General features: G+C 36.3%; 1 protein-coding gene across 25 annotated transcripts in view; it reads left to right on the forward strand.

Moving 5' to 3' along the window:
* The window catches only part of AFDN (afadin, adherens junction formation factor), a 121,515-nt gene that overhangs the window by 71,166 nt on the left and 32,892 nt on the right, over positions 1-17,457 (forward strand). For all 25 annotated transcript variants that reach the window (XR_011337004.1, XM_069852235.1, XM_069852213.1 and 22 more), the window contains 6 exons: positions 275-369; positions 3,348-3,613; positions 4,128-4,271; positions 5,842-6,040; positions 7,712-7,815; positions 10,420-10,506. Coding sequence is in view for 24 of the 25 variants with exons in the window: in XM_069852235.1 (XP_069708336.1) it covers positions 275-369; positions 3,348-3,613; positions 4,128-4,271; positions 5,842-6,040; positions 7,712-7,815; positions 10,420-10,506 (895 nt within the window). In the remaining variant the exon portion in view is untranslated. The remainder of the gene's footprint in view (positions 1-274; positions 370-3,347; positions 3,614-4,127; positions 4,272-5,841; positions 6,041-7,711; positions 7,816-10,419; positions 10,507-17,457) is intronic.

Below are 17,457 nucleotides of genomic sequence, written 5' to 3' on the forward strand. Positions count from 1 at the left end.
ACCTTCGCTTACAAGTGTGATATGAATATTGCATTTAAGTGGCTTTGTTTCTTCCCTGACAACCTAATTATTTTTCCAGCATTTCTAGGAAAGTTATGGGAGAGCTGATCTCAGTGGCCTTTTAGGAAGTAGTATTTGGTTCCCTGTAGTCATATACTGCAATTTCAGGAATCTTGTAATTTGATAGATATCTTTTCTTTAGAAGCCTTCATAGTGAACACATAGAGGATTTTAAAATTTCTTTTTTTTATTTCCCCTCCTCCCTCCCTTCCAGGTACCTGGTTCATTGTCTGCAGTCAGAGCTTAACAACTACATGCCAGCATTCCTTGATGATCCAGAGGAAAATAATCCTCAGAGGCCTAAAATAGGTTAGACTACACGATCTTTTCTTTTGTCTCCTAAACCATACATTTAATTTATAATAAACAGAATTTTTCTTAACAGCGATGTGACATCTACAAGTTGCCCTAACACTGAGAATTATTAGGATCAATTTTGGATGGATGGTAAGAAGGGAGAGTAGTGATATTCAAATGGTCTATATTTGGTTTACAAATAATGGAATAATTTAATTTGAAGGGGAACCTCTGGCTGTCATCTGATATAGCATCTTGCTCAGGGTGGCTGTGACTGCATCAGGTTGTTCAGAGTACTGCCCAGTTGAGCTTTGATTCTCCACTGAGGGATGGAGATGCCAAAATAAATCTGAGTAGCCTGTTCTAACATTTCACAACCCTTGTGGTGAAAATTTTCATCTGTGTAATTGGAATTTTCCATGTTGCAATTTTTGTGTTGGTTTGACTGTTGTTCTGTGCTAGCACTGTGCACTTCCAAGAGGGATCTTGGTAGATGGTAAATGAAGACAGCAATGAGCCATGACCTTAGCCTTCTTTTTCCCCAGGATGAACCAAATCCTCTTATTTGTCCCTTTTTTATGTAATTTTTTCCGGCTTAAAATTGTCTTGGTGGCTCTGTGCTGAGCTTGCTCCATTTAGTTGCAATATTCCTTGTGCTGGTAGTCTAAATGCTGTGTTCCAGGTAAGGTCTCACAAATGCAGAATGCATAGGAAGGGTTGCTTTCCTCTCTTCTGCTAGCTTGACTACTGTTAACTTAACATCTTAATTTACAGCTGACTACCTTTCAAGCACAACTACCTACGCTGCTTAATCACATTCAGTGTGATGCTTACCAGAGTCTATCATTTTCAACAGGGCTGCTTGCTAGCCACGTGGTACCCATCCTATACTGTTGCGTAGGCTTATACCTTCTCAGATGCAGGAAGATGCAGTTACCTTTGAACTTCATGAAGTCCCTGTCAATCCATTTCTCCAGCTCTTCTGAAAAATAACACTATATATCAGAATATAAATATTTCCTCTCAGCTTGGTATCATCTGGGAAATCGCTGAGAATGCAGCCCCATCCAGTTGCTCAGGTTATTAATAGTCAGAAACGATATTGGTCCCAGACTCAATCCATGAGGGAAGCCACTAGCTGACTGCCAAGTGAGCTTTGTATCCACAAGTCCAGTGGTTCAGTCAGTTCTCTACCTACGTTATCACTGCTTATCCAGCCCTTACCTCAGCAATTTCACTATAAGGGTGCTATGGGAGAATCGGACAAAGTACTTACCAGCTACTAAGGTTAAACTGACTGGGTTTGTAGATTCCTGCCAAGGATTCCTGCCATGATACTTTAAATATGATAGTGTTTCACAGCAAATGTCAGCATTCCTGAGCTGTTGCTGTCAATGAGAGCATTCTGGTCATGTGTGCTATCCTACTGTCAGTAATCCCGGCTTCCGTGACCGTGATCAGATTTCTAATGCCACTTGTTGTTTTCCATGCTGAACCCATTCACACACAAGCCTCTCAGGTACGAACCCTTCATTGTGCTTTTCATGGGGAAAGTGAGCCTCCTACGTTGCATAGTCTGATGACTAAAGAAGAAAATGGGAAGTTTTAAAAATATTGAAGTTTGGAGGGATTAATGGTAGATAAAAGGTTCGAAAAAGTTAAGGAAGTAGGGACATTCTGAATAATTGGAGTAAAGATGATCTGCAGGGCTGTTACTTACACTCATGTTCAACTACAAAGAGTATGTATACAAAATGCATATATACTTTCTGGTCGTCTGGGTATTAAGCTTGCTGCAATTGCTTTTTTCCTGTGTTGAACACTGAAGGAAGAACATAAAGTTGTATCGTTTTGGTTTCGGTGTCCTGTACTCTGAAAATAGAGAACTTTCTGGGACACAAACCCTGAAAAAGTAGCAGAATGACACTGGAATAAAGGCAGATGATGGTCATAGTTTCAGTTAGTTGATCTATTTTGTAGATGGCTGTCTTAGATAACTTTTTTTCAGTCACAGTCCTTTGTTTCAGTGCTGAAGAAGTTATTTTGGTGTTCTCGTCAATAGATATTTCAGATGAAAGTATGGCCTTAAAAGAAGACTTGGTGATAAATGTTCTACTCACATTAATATTTTCCACCTGAACACATGTAAGGCTGTTGGCTCTTGGTGAAGCTAACAGGGAGTCCTTATTGTGTTTTAACTAATGTTGCAGTGAATTAATGGATGAAAGGAAATTTGAATAATATTTTTAAAAACTAATGTGTAAACAGGAGGTTTGTTCTCTAGTTTAAGTACCTGATGCAATGTAAATAGTTTTGCTAAAATTTTTGAGTACAGTTTTATATTTAACTGCGGGGAGTTATCTATGGAGTAATTGCAATACACACTTGAAACAGTGGAGTGTAGTTTTTAACGTGTTACTAAAAATAACAGAAAAATGAGTTTACTTAAGTAAGCACGCGATTTAGGTGTCAGAGAAAAGCAATTATATACTTGTTTGGGGGAAGTATTTAGTATACAATTAATTTTCATTTCAGGAATTAAAAAAACAAGCTCCGCCAGGGGAGATTTAGGCTGGACATTAGGAAAAATTTTTCACAAAAAGGGTCATTGGGCACTGGAACAGGCTGCCCAGGGAGGTGGTTGAGTCACCTTCCCTGGAGGTGTTTAAGGCACGGGTGGACGAGGTGCTGAGGGCCATGGTTTAGTGTTTGATAGGAATGGTTGGACTCGATCTGGTGGGTCTCTTCCAACCTGGTTATTCTATGATTCTATGTTTCAGAAGTTTCTGTGTTTCAGAATTCTAATGTTGCTCCATCCTGAATGCCTATGAAGCAGTATATTTATTTCTGAAAGTCTGTATAACTTAAATGTAGATTTCACCCTGCATTCACCAACATGGGTTACATGTCTTCGTATTATTATTTATGACCTAGACCAGTTGTACTCTGAAATATGTGAATATAGTTTGCTTTCTGTTTTATCTCTGTAGATGATGTGCTGCATACGTTAACTGGAGCTATGTCCCTGTTGCGACGATGTAGAGTGAATGCTGCTCTGACTATTCAGCTCTTCTCCCAGCTGTTTCATTTTATCAACATGTGGCTTTTTAACAGATTAGTTACAGCCCCAGATTCGGGGTTATGTTCACATTATTGGGGAGCTATTGTTCGTCAGCAGTTGGGCCATATTGAAGCCTGGGCAGAAAAACAAGGTTTAGAATTGGCTGCCGATTGCCACCTGAGCAGAATAGTGCAGGTGAGTGTGTGTATTTCTGATTAGCATTTCTCCTATGATTGTATATTCAAAGAGAATATTTGTATGTTCTGTGTTCCTAGAAAGTAGCATATGGACAGGAGTAGTTTGTGTGAATCAGTCCTGGAACACTGAGGTAATTTGCAAAAACACAAAATGTGTTTTCAACATCATTAATTGTTACATATGAAATTAATAATTAGTGACTTTAGCAAACATGCTGTTCAGTTTCTCTTTATAAGACTGAACTATTACTGTACTGAACAAAGGCAAAAAGAGAAGCTGAAAAATTGCTGTGCCTCCTTTATGATAGATTTAGTATAATTCATCTTAAAGGCACAGGAGGTATATTTAGCAGATGTTTAGGGGATATTTATGTTGCTTCTGTAACAAACCTGACTTCTTGTTTTGTCTTTTTCTGTCTCTCATCTGAAAAAAAAAACCTTAGAAACAAGGCTTAAGTTTTCATTCTGGTTTGAATTTGTCTCCTGTGACTTTTTTTTCCACCCTCTCCTAGGCAACCACATTGCTCACCATGGACAAATACTCACATGCAGATGTTCCAAATATTAACAGTACTTGCTTTAAACTGAATTCTCTGCAGCTGCAAGCTTTGTTGCAGAATTATCACTGTGCTCCAGATGAACCACTCATCCCAACAGTAAGTCTCTTCTATCACTTACTCTGCTGTTTGACATACCTGAGGAACACAGATTTAAAGTAAAAACACTACCTGAAAATAGCTTACAGTTTGGGTTGCATATTAGTGTAACTGGCATGAGATTAAGACCAAATGGTTAAGATGGTCTTGGGAGCCCATTGGAAACTGTAGAAAGAGAGTGGAAATCACTTCTGAATCTTTGCTAAAGCAAATACTTGTAGTAAAGGAATCTGTATGTAGTATTTGTAGCAGCTTCAGATAAATTAATTGTAGTAATTCTGCCTTGATGTCAGCAAAATTACGTATCTCTGGGGTGAGTTCTCTTCCAGAAAGAATGCTGATACTAGAGTTAAAGATACTTCTAAGCATTGGTGCTGCCTGGTCATTCGTATGTAGTGATAAGTCAAACATGGGGTGCATCGTGGTTCCTAATGCAATTTGGAAGAGACTGAGTGCTCACAGAATTACTACTTACATCTTTTTAAGAAGTTACCTATAACTTTTTTTTATTTCACTTAATTACTGAATATTTTCATGCTAAAACTTAGCCCAGCCTGTGATGTATAAGGTAACAGAGAAATGGAGGAATTGCTTGAGGAGAGAGACTTCTCATTGTACACTCTTTTGAGTGATTTGGGATAAATAGAAGAATGTAGAAACACAAAAGTGCTGCTTGGATGATTACTTTTTAGGAAGTTGTTAGGAATTTCATTTTTGTTAACTTTTGAATTAATTTTTCTCAGTTCATACAATCTAGCAAAAGACACTGTGTTGAAATCTTTCAGATCTCTCTAAAATGTAGAAAAAGGCGGTGTGCTACAGCAACCATAGTTGCTACGTTGTGAAAAGTATACTGGTTTCATAGAGTATTTTGTGATATTAGGTGGAACAGTTGTGTACCAAATGTAAAAAGTTCCCTTCCACCCTTTGAGTGATCCTGCTCATGTTCTGTGCTTCTACAGTGTTATTTACAAAGTAGATACCTGCCTTAGGGGATCCTTCACATTATGCTGAGCTCCCAGGAAGTGTAGAATTAAATTAGATCTATAAAACTTCTAAATGAGGGAACCGTTTGTGCCGTTGTTCTTCTGTGTTTGTGTCCTGATGGAGCTGAAAATCCTGGTTTACACAAGTTGTCTGTTTCCTTTCTACATATGTAGTCTTATAGAAGTGTTTCTATACAGTCAACAAAGTGTCTAAATTGTAAAGTTGCCTGTGATTCCTACTCTGCACATGAACGTTCTCTGTTATATATATGTATTTTTTAAATACAATTCTCATATCAAGTAAAAGGATGCAGCACAAATTTTGAATATATTAAGGTAAAAATAAATGCTGCTGTTATATTCTGTAACAACATAATCCATGGGGTTTAAGCATATAAAACAATGCAGCATACTGATTGTGCATAATAGAGCCAAAAAAATTTTATATCTGGTAATTTTATATCTGGTAATGTGTTTTCTCGATTCCTTTTTTTTTTCAGATTTAGTATTTTTTTAATGTTGTTTTTTTTCTGTAATTAAAATTATCCCCTTATAGTAACAGTGTCTTTCTGCTCTCTGTTCAGGAATTGATAGAGAACGTAGTAACTGTTGCAGAAAATACGGCTGATGAACTTGCTCGAAGCGATGGCCGAGAAGTCCAACTGGAGGAGGATCCTGACTTACAGCTACCTTTTCTTTTACCGGAAGATGGCTATTCCTGTGATGTTGTCAGAAACGTTCCAAGTGGTTTACAAGAATTTTTAGATCCTCTCTGTCAAAGAGGTTTGTTCTTCTGTTGTTTTACAATTACCTTTTCTTTGGTGTTGGGAACACAGAATGAAAGATTTATTTTAATTAAATGTACACTACTTTTTCCTTACGTATGTTTTGCAACTCAGAAAAAGTATGCAGGATTTGTTAATCCTTATCTTTTCTCCCTGTCTCTTTAATTTGCATTCAAGGTTCTAAATAAGCAGTGCTGTGTTACTAGTACCTACTGAAACTTTATTTTGCCTTTACTTTAGAACTTTCTTTTTAAATTTTTGTGGTAAAGTAGCAAAAACTTATAAAAATGTAAATTTTGTAATACTTCAAGAATTTCATAGTCAACTTTTAAAGCTAATGTGAATTAAATAGTTAATAGACAGATTTTTTTATTCATCAGCTGCCTTCATATAGTATTTAAAAACAAGCTTACATTAGTTCTTGTAATATTCATCAGTGTAAGAATGTGTGGTTTGGGAATTTGTAGTCAACAAAATTTCAGAGAGGACAAGTAGAGAGCTCTTGTTGTTGGGTGAAAGTGACCTAAACTTGAGAAAGTAAAGCCGTGGATCTGTCGGAGCATCGGGAGTGAATGAACGTGTTACAATTCTTATCTTGTGCTACTGAGTTTTATTGGAAGCTTTTTTGTTAAATAATGTCTTAATTTTTTGCTTACAGTGCTGTTTAAACATTTCCACAGGAATATCATGGGAAAGCAATGGAAGTTATCAACTAACCAGACTTACTCAATCCTACAGTGAAGTTTTGTAATTGTTGGTTCCAGCTTGGTTTATAGAAAAGCTATATTCTTGCATTTAAAAAAATGGCATGAAACTGTTTGGAAAGCACATTGAGTTACAGAGGATGTAGCTTAGAGACTAAAGATGACTAGTAGAATAAATTCTTTAATCAGTAGGTATAATTAATTTGCTTTTCAAATGTGCGTATAGCTATTACAAGCAAGGCCTTCTAATGCATACATCCAGATTTTACTTTTTAGGTATCCCCTAGATTATGCTGAGAGACTGGTTTGCAGTAAATCAGTGTTGCTGAAATTGCTGAAAGATGATCTATTTGGAGGGAGTGGTTGTATAATATGACTGTGGTGGCGGTTTCTTACTGTTGCTGATTCTGGAGACAGTGTTTGTTGCCTCAACTGCTGTCTCTCCTTTTTTTTATAATTCTAGGCATTTCTCAATTAACAACAAAGAAAACAAAATACCTCTTTTAATTGCATAGTTGCATTAAAGTAATGTGTCTGGGCAAAGCTTCACCTCTGCCAAATTTATGCTGAGACTGATTAGCTAGACTCTCTGCAAAGCACATTTCTGTGATGCTGTCTTATTCTGAGTTCTGATAGTTTGTATGCTAAAACGTGATTTGGTCTTTCATGTATCTTTTGAGTCTGGTTTGTACAAAAAATATTCTGCAGTCTGGGAGTTTTCTATGAGCTTGTCATGTTTTTAAATACATATGTTTCTCATACGTAGCAGTTGTCTCCGGGAACCTACAAGCTCTATATCATAAGATGGCAGTAAAGTGCATAATGGCATCTGAGATGCAAAGTTCAACACGCTAGTGAATATAAAAAGATAATTGTTATTTGGCATTTCCTTGTGGCAGGCTATTTGATTTAATCTGTTGAGAAAATACCATGACTATGTTGATGTTACTTTTTTTTTTTTTTAGGTTTTTGTAGACTAATACCTCATCCACGGTCACCAGGCACATGGACAATATACTTTGAAGGTGCAGACTATGAAAGTCACCTATCACATGAGAATGCCGAACTAGTAAGTATTGATTCAGTGAATAGCTGTCACAACTGCCAAGAGATTTCTTGGCAAGCCATTGTGTTTTATGTGATGAGTTTTAATCCTTTATTAGGAAGCGCAGTCTTCAGTAAACATAGTTTATTAGTAATCTGGTGAATTTAAGGAACTGTTTGCACATGTTTGTGAAGCAGTTTTTTTCTATGCTGCAGAATGATACAGGTCTCATGTAAACTTGCTGTGTTCCCCCACCTTCGGGGTAAACACTAATGAAATTATTTTTAAACACAGACAAAACTATGAATGGGCATGCATCTCTAAATAATAAGCTGCTTTATGTATAAACTGGCAGTTGTTAACTAAATGTTTAGTGTTGAGTTGTAAACTGGTACTTCTTTTTCTGCTAGGTTTTCAGGAAAAATTCTTTAGCTTTCCTTTTCATTATACTTCTTAAAGAAGGTTTCACTTGAAGTGACTTTTTTCATGTTGCAGGGCCAACATGAAACTAGAATCTACCTATGTTCCTCAGACCTCTTATGAAAAATACTTGCCCCTCATTATTCAGGGGCATTGGAAAACTTCATTTACTCTGGTCAGAACCCCACATTTGTTAGATGACATGATGCAGTCTTGCTGCAGTGGTCCGAAATGTTTACAGAAGCAAGCATCTCCTAAATCTGTAAAGCAGAACCCAGCCTTTAACTGTTGAGGCTGCACCTCAAATACCGTGTTCAATTTTGGGCCCTTCACTCAAGTAATGACATAGAGCCGCTGGAGCATGCCTAGAGAAGGGCGATGAAGCTGGTGAATGGGCTGGAGCACAAGTCTTATGAGGAGTGGCTGAGGGAACTGTGATTGTTCAGCCTAGAGAAAAGGAGGCTGAGGGGAGACGATATCACTTTCTATAAGTACCTGAAAGGAAATGATTTAATAACAGACAGGTACAGTTGGGAGCAATTTTAATGATTCTGTAATTCTATGAACTGATGAGCCAGGCTCTGCCAGCTTGGTATCTTGGTAATGGGCATTTAACTTGGGAAAATAAAGCAGAGATATCCTTGAGATGTCATGATCTTCCTCCTCCTTTTGTTGCTCTAAAGAAATGCATTTTTTAGAGTTAGTGGAAAAAAAATCAGAAGTTATACTTGCTGTTTTTTACACTAAGAAAAAACTCAAGTAGAATTCTGGCCAGCCTTCCTTAAAAAGGCTTTATGGAAAAATGCAGTATGAGTGGATGCTATGATTTCATTCATCTGTGGAAATTATTACTATGCAGAACTGTTCAGATAATCTGACATAATCATACTTCTCTGGTGCGTGTATGTTTATTGAATATGCTAAGCTTGAGAGTGCTAAAAATCGTGGTGTCTGAGCAGTGTTGTAAATGCCAGTTAACAAATCATCTCTTGGTGCAACATGTCTACGTACTCTAAATACTAGGTGAATATTCCATTTTATATTTGTGAGGTCTGGTGTGGGGTTTTTTTCCCTTCCACAAGCCAAAACTGTTACTGCAATTCTGTTTCTATCAGTAGTCTGGGGAATTGCCCAGGCTAGGCAATCCTCCTCAAATTTTCACTGAAGAATTGCTTTTATTCTTAGACCAAAAGAGAAATACAGTATACACTAGTAGCAAAGTTATGTGCCTAGTGGCTTACCTTTTCCAGTGTGTGTGTATGTTCTTGAGTGAGTTTAATAATGTTTCTATTTAAATCAATGGAAAAAAATCCTAAATAAAGTAGGAGCAGAACTTGTTCTTCTGCCACCTTTGACACAAGAGTGCTGGAATACTCCTTACTTAAAAACTGCAGAACTACTTGCTTTTCTAATATTTGGACTTAATAAAGAAGTGTTATTATTTTTAAAATTAATTTCCTTTGCTTATGTTTTTATTTTGTCATGGGTCTTGTGGAAGTTGCAGTTAGAAGGTTTTAATATGAATACAAACTAGGATGCTTTAACTTACATTCAGCTAATGAAGACTGTGATGGCGACTTTTTGAGTAGAGAGAACTGGCAATGTTTCAAAGATTTAAAAAAAAAAAAAAACCAAAACCAAAACTGGACATCTTTAGGGGCACAAGCTGTATACAACGTAGAGTTTTTAAAAGTGAAAATTTTTGGTACTTTCATTCCAGACTTTGACTCTGCCTTTGGAATTAATTGGCTTCACGATATCTTTGCAGAATTATTGTCTTCTAGATGCAGCACTAAAAACTGAACTCTGTGTAGGTCACCCTCACATTTCTAATAGGGACTTCCTGGGTCTGAACTTTGGTTTTCATTCAAAATTACTAGTAGTATAGACCTGTTGCACTTCAAATTGTGCTTAATTAATAATCTCTTTACTGAATTAGAGAAGGAAGAACAATTGGTAGACTCCAAAACCTCAGCAGTGTTCATAACATGGATGTGGTACTTGATAATGTGAATCCATCTTAGCTGTTACTGTTGGAGATTTTCCCTTTAAAATGGAGTACCAGGCATGTTACTTAGGGTGTGAGATCTGCTGCACTAGCAACTTAGTTTTGATTGTAGATGAACTATTTTGTGCAGTAATTTTCCTACACTGGCAATGAATATGAACTCTTTTTGATTTTCTTCTTTCCCCTTTCCTGTTTGATAGGCTCAGCCTTTGAGGAAAGAACCTGAAATTATCACTGTAACACTAAAAAAACAAAATGGAATGGGCCTCAGCATTGTTGCTGCCAAGGTATGGAAGTCAGTTTAAGTGTTGTTAAAAAAAGCTTGGTTTTTATCAGCCCACTGTGGAAAATGCTTATGGAAAATCTATTTCCCTCATGTTCTTGTGCACGTCATGTTGATTTTACTTCTGTTCTGGTTGGGAGATGTTTCTGTAAGATACACAGATGTTACAAGTACAACAGGAAACATAGTATGGATGTAGTTACTGTGACATTTAAGTTTAAGCCTCTACTACAGGTTTATAGATTTTTTCAGAGCCAAAAATTGGCAGTTATTAAACAGAATTAATAAACAGACTTATTTAGCACTTATGAGAAGTAGCATATGTATCTAGGAAAGAAAAGTACTAAATATAAAGTATGAAATGTGTGTATTATTTTTTAAATTTGATGAATAAATAAGCCATGTATACATGAAAGTTTGTATACTTTCTGCCGTGAAGACAACTTATCTTTTGCAGGTTGTACAGAATCATATATGACTTCAGTTTTGCATCTCTGTGGTAGAGAGCCTCAGTGTATTAAGTAGCTTGGTGAAGAAGTGTATACTGCTTGCTTGACTTGCTGAAATTGTGTGTGTATGCTGGTCTTGGTAGCACTAGATAGTAATGTATAGAATGCATATACAACTCCAGCCACCAGATGGAGGACTCCACTAGTTGGTTGGTTCTGCTTTATTAACTGGTTCACATAGCAGGCGTATTCTCTGAACTTTAAGCTTGTCATAAATTATGCAGCAGTGATAGCCAAAAGTCCCTTTAGTTATGTGATGTACAACGGATAGAACAAGTCTAAATGTCTCTTCACTGTGTAGTACGTGAAGCTTCAGAATGCTGTAGTCCACCTTAGCACTTAGTGCATGGACTGAAAATAGAATAGTTTTACTGCTTTTAAGTTATCTCACATAGTTAATTGCTTCTAGACAGCACTATGCTTTTTCCCTACAACTTGGCTCATTTCATAGTCTATTCTTGAAATCATAATCTTGCATGGTATCAGCTTTTAAGATTCATTTATGATAGCTGTAAAGGAATATCAGGTGTTGGGTGTATGTTCCTAACAATATGCAGTTATTGAGGAAACTATTCAGGATCTGAAAAATATAACTCAATATTCTGCTCTTACTTTGTTGAAGTGGGCTAATAATTTGAGAAGCAAATATTACATCTTGCGATACGCCAGATTCAATAGATACCAGACTTCTGACTGGCATATGCGTTTCTGTCAAATGTTTAAAAATGTGCAGTGGAAATTATGAGTTTTTTCACTTAAACTGTGAAATCTGATTTCTCGTGTAGAGAGGAGCAGGATATAAATGGGAAATTTCCCATTTTCACTGAAGCTGGCTGGCCTCTATGCATTCTTTTTAACAACTGACATTTCACTTAGCAATATGTAACAGTGCTACTGATCAGTGTGTAAGTTTGATTTGAAAAGTTATTCTGCAAGTTATTTAATCAGTTTCATGGTTTCTTTAACATGATCAGTGATGGAAGCAGCAGTCTTCATCTCAGCGTAGTTGCAGAAACACACTCTGATGCAGGCAGTGATTGTTTCATCTTGCTGCCCTGTGCCTGCCACAGTATTGGAATTACGATTTTAAAATGACTATCTATTAAATCTTGATCTCAAATAAGAGGGAGATTTTCATTTTAGTTTCAGTGTACATAAAATAGAACCTTTTGCTTAATTTGAAGTCAGCAGAATATTGACTGGATAGAAATAAGTTGCATTAAGTATTGAGACAAGTTGCTGTAGCAGTTAAATGAGGTTATTTCAAGGGGTTCAAAGTTGCTTATTGCAAGTAATTAATTGTATGTTTTTCCCATAATGGGCTTCATAAAAACTACAGAATAAATAACGATACGCAGGCATTGATTCTCTAAATCTGGACAGAGGAGAACAGATTAGAAAATTGAGTGAGTGTGACTGAGAAGCTAGCAATAATGGGTGATTTTTTTTTTTCTTTCTACTCCTATCTTACTGTCTTTTACTAACAATTTTCCAAACATGTCTAAATGTATCTTTTGCCAGTATAAGAATTTAAATTCTCGTTTTTTTCCTTTGGCTGAGGAAAATGGAGGAAGAAGTCCAGTAGTCTGTTGTTTGAAATCTTCTAAACATTAACGGGATAGAATACCTGAAATGAGGAGAGACAACTGTGAGAACAGGTTTAGTTTTTTCTAAGTTTTTTAATAGTAAAAGGTTGGGTATCAGTCGCTTATACGAAAATACTGCAGAAATGAAACTCATATTTAGTTTCAGACTGCCGCCATGCCAGTTTGATTGCTGACCCAATTACATTTATTGAATTATTGGTTTCTAGAGTGCTTCTGAAGTGCTGTAGTAAAAGAAAAGGCAGTGCCTGGTCAACAGGTGGCCCTGCTCCAACCAGTAAAAGACAACGCTGAAACTATTCTGCTTTGGTTAGGAAAAATTGCTTTTTTTTCCTGTAATGTGAAAAAATAGTTGCTCTCCCTTTGTATGTCAGTGCTGACCTGCCTCTTTTTAAGTCTTAATGGGCTCCTCATATTGGTCGCTGGCTTTGGACGCATTTGGTTAAAAAGTAGATAGGCGATATTCTAGAGATGGATGAAATGGGCAGATTCTTGGAGAATGTAAAGAAAAAAATGCTCCTGCTGACAGCTTTACTCCCTTCTACCATTGCAAAAAATCTACGCTTTCCTAGTAATCAGTGCTCATCTCTGAGGAAGCATTTAACTAATTTATGATTTGATAATTCTTTCAGGTTTTTTTGGTTTGCAGGATTTTGTAGAGTTTTGTCTCTGCTAATTAAGAAATTTTAATAGTGGTATTGATATAACCATACCTTACATATCCCTTCCACACCAGCTGTTCTTATTTTCCAAGTGATTGTCACACCTTCTCTGTTGCAATGGAAAAAGAAGATTGGAGTTGAAGCTTAAGGTTATACAACCTTAGTGATGCAACTTGCATTGAAATGCTGTGCACCTGCTGATTCTTACTATAGCTGATTTCAGTTTGTGATACTAAGAGATTGCAAACACATTAACATTAATGCGAAAACAAAGCAAAACCAAAGGAGATGAGTCAAGGAGCATATGAAAGTGTTAGGTCCTTAGGGAACCCTGTATTTGATCCTCTTTTGACCTAGTGACAGGTAAAATGTTTAATTACATTACTTCTAATTAAATAAAATACGAGTAGCTGTGAAACTGAAGTTTTAAAGGCCTGCCAGTAGTGCCAGAGAGAGCAGAAGTGCTGTGCATCACCTAGTTCACCTCACTTTGCTCTAAAGCTGTTTTCTAAGGCAGGACAGATGCTTTGAGCAACCATGTAGTAAGCATGTATGCTATAGGCAAACATACCAGAAAAAACAAGTTTAGTTATGAAACAATTGCTGGCTGCCAGAGCACTATAAACAGTGTTGTGTTTGTTTGGGTTTAGTTTGGATTTTTTTCTAATGGGGGAAAAAAGCTAACAGCATTTCTTAAACTGAATACACATAGATTTTATTTTCTTTTTAAATTGTATAGCTTCAGATGTTATGTGACACAGAAAGTTAACTTCTTATTTTATCCTTTTGTAGGTGTTGCATGGTTTTTTTCAGTAATGCTTTATTAGCAGTAGCTAATAGGTATATGGAAATGTAGTTGGTAGGAGTGGTCGGGCATTTGGAACAGTATTGCTTTTTGAGGTTGTGTGCAGAATTTGGTTGCTCTAACCCTGAAAGATGTTTTGATGTTAAAAGCTGCCTGACTCCCAACCACGTTGCGGTTAAGTTTTTATGAAATCCAGATGATTTGGAAGCAGCGTGTGCATGCAGTTTACTTTAAAAATATATCACTTTTTGGGGGCTTTTGCATGTGACTTCTTAGCCATCTGTGGGTCAGCACACTGCTTCCTGTTTAATTTGGAGGTTTTTTGTCTTTTGTACAAAAGGGCTCCCTTTTTGGTTTTTCTAGCAGTTTTAAAAGTTTAATAAAGCCTCTAAAGTAAACGAAGTCAGAACAGCATAACTGATTACGTAAGAGTCTGAATGTTGTATTGGTTATAGCTGGTGTTGATAAACAGTACACTGTGTCATAGCACCCAGCTCCGAGTTATCTTGATGGGTATCTTGGAAAATCCAGCAGACTAGAGCGGTGGTTTCTGTTGAGGGCTGAAAGAGAAGTGGAGAATTCTGTTTTTTCTTTCAAGGATCTGTAGTCCGGAGATCAAAATGTGGTTTTCTGTTGTTGGAAGAACAGAATCCATGGTAAGTCTGTTCAGGTTTCTGTTGGGACTGTTTTTTCTCTGAAGTTTTAAATACTATCGCTGTACTTTTTCCTGCTGTCTTGCTTGTTTAAACCTGCCAGTAGTTATTTGTTCATGTAGCAACAATGTAATACAGCATGCAGTTAAATATAGTCAGATGTTAGTAGCTAACTTTCTAAAAACTAGAAAGAAAAAACTAATTTTTTAGCTTGTTCTTCATATGCACTTCTCAAAATTTGTGGAAGTGACTATTAATATTTAAAGTTTCAGGTGATAACTACTGTTTTACTGTGGCAGAGCATGAATAGCATGACCTGTGATCTGTTTACTTGTCATATTAGTTGATTTTAATCCAGGTTCCTCTAAAAGTATGTTTTTCCCGTATAAAGTCTTAGTAGAATAATAATTGTAATTGGCATCTCAAACAGTGTGTATAAGATTTTTTTAATACTCAGTAGACCCTCCTGAAAATATCAGAACATGTAAATTCATTGCAGTTAGGATACCTTATGTTCAACACATTCATCGACTAAAGGTATTTAAATTGTTTAGATTGCTGCTGCACAAAATAAAGGATTCCTGTGTTCTGCAGGGTTGATAGAGTAGGTTTTGTTGATTGATCTTCCCATGCTGATTTTATTCATTAGTATGCTACGATTTAGTTCTTTAAAGTGTGGCACACTTCTACTTCTTGCTCTGTCATCGTTTATTACTTTAATAGAAGAAGTTACCTTAAAATACATAGTGTCACCTTAAAATATATATGTATATGCTGCTATCAGCACTAAGCCAGAGCACATTTTCTATGTTTTTTTAAAAGATAAATTAAATATTTTCATAGCACTTGCTAAAACTGGGTGAAATGATGAAAAGATGTTTGGTTTGGGGTTTTTTTGGGAGGGTGGGGTTTGTTTTGTTGTTTTGGAGGTTTTTTTCCTTGGTAATAGAAGCATTTCAAAGTCTGAGTGTGACAGTTCATCAGTAAATATTCTGGGGAAGTGGCTTACTTTTCTGAAAATGTGTGGTGTATCTTAGCCGTAAAAGATACGTATTATTTGGCAACCTACTTTGTTCCTAAGGTTTAATTAAATAATTCTAAGTTGCTGTATTTTCTAAGTCATTGTTAGTCATTTTATATCTAACAGTCAGTTTAAGGTATTAAATTGAAGAAGGGTTTGAGGCTACCAGGAATATAATTTTTTTCTGAAAGTTAGTTCTACAGCTATCTTGTAGGTAATTTGTTGAAGGAACAAACTTAAATATTCATTTAAAATCTTTTTTTTTTTTTCCAAAATTGAAAGTTAGGTTGATAGTTGTGAATAATACTGATAACAGAGATTTGGTTATCACTGCTCGGAGTTTGCAGATACAGACAGTTGAGGGGTTTTTTTTTAACTGTTTGTTAGATCCTTACTTCTGTTCCAGATCTTAAGATTTCAGATACCTCGATGTATGAAGTCTTCTTGTGTCTGTGCTTTCTACATTTTTAGGGAAAATATTTCCCCTTTCCTTGCAACATGAATAATTTAAATGCTTGAGTAAGATGATGTAGCAGATTTTAATTTTTTTTTTTTTTTTTTAATATTTGCTGCTAATTAACATCAGTGGTCTGTGCTGCTCAGGAGGAACAAATAACAATGTATTTCACTGTAATTTCCAGCACAGATTTCTCAGTCCCACAGGAACAAGATAGTATATAAATTGCCAGCTTAGTCTTCATCATGAACAATTAAGTAGCGGTGCATTTGTAGTTCATCTGTTTGTTATTGATCCATAACTTCCAGTGTGATTTTTGGTTAAATTTCGATACCTTGGAGATGTTCCATAAAACTTTGATAATGCTTTCATATGCAGTGCAAAAACTGAAGCTTATGCCAGCACAGCATGATTTTTCTTCTCACTAGCTGAGACTGGAACTCTCCTCAAGTAGCGTTCCCTCTCTTTTTTTACTGGCTTGTATTTAGATTGATATTGCAAATGGGTCACCCACACTTTGGTATTCCATGCCTTCTGGAACAGAGAGGGGTTTAAAATTGGTGTGGGCGTTCCTCTTTGCGCTAATATTTTCTGTATGCAGGCACTTGCTTAGCAAGCCCACAGAAGCTGAAGTGCATATACGCTTTAACTAGCATTGCTCTACTGGACTGTATTCAATTCTGGTGTTCTAGAACTTCCAAAATTCCATTTGGGTACAAGTCAGTACAGCATCTTAATTTTAATTTTTTTACTCCTATTAATGAAAAGACGTTCAGAAGTTAACAAATTCTATGTTTGCCTTTTCATGTATGAATAATACTCTCGATTGGAGTAGAAATTTAAGTACTTGGTAATACTTGATAGTGTACCCTCTGACAGTAGAGTCAAGTTCTATCCATCTTAAAGTGCAGAGCAGCACTATGTAGAGGATTGTGCTGTGGGTTTTTTCCTGGTTATAATTTGTCCTTAAGTATTAGAGCCAAGAGCCATTTCCTGGAAAAAGTGCAGAGATACATGGTGATTTTTTTCCAAAATAGATTGCCCAGGTATGTCTTGCTCATAAAGACCTCTCCACAGACCTTAAGATGAGGTGTAAGTTCAGGGTTATCTTAACAGGGAAGAGCATCACACAATCTACAGTATGTCTTGTAGATTGGTAGATAACTCTGAATATCCCTTAGCGTGTCACTGCTCATAAAGTATAGCAAGCATATGTTAAAAAATTAACCCCTTGTTTGGAGAAA

The sequence above is a fragment of the Phaenicophaeus curvirostris genome, chromosome 2, assembly GCF_032191515.1.
Source record: "Phaenicophaeus curvirostris isolate KB17595 chromosome 2, BPBGC_Pcur_1.0, whole genome shotgun sequence".
In the NCBI taxonomy this organism is placed as follows: domain Eukaryota; kingdom Metazoa; phylum Chordata; class Aves; order Cuculiformes; family Cuculidae; genus Phaenicophaeus; species Phaenicophaeus curvirostris.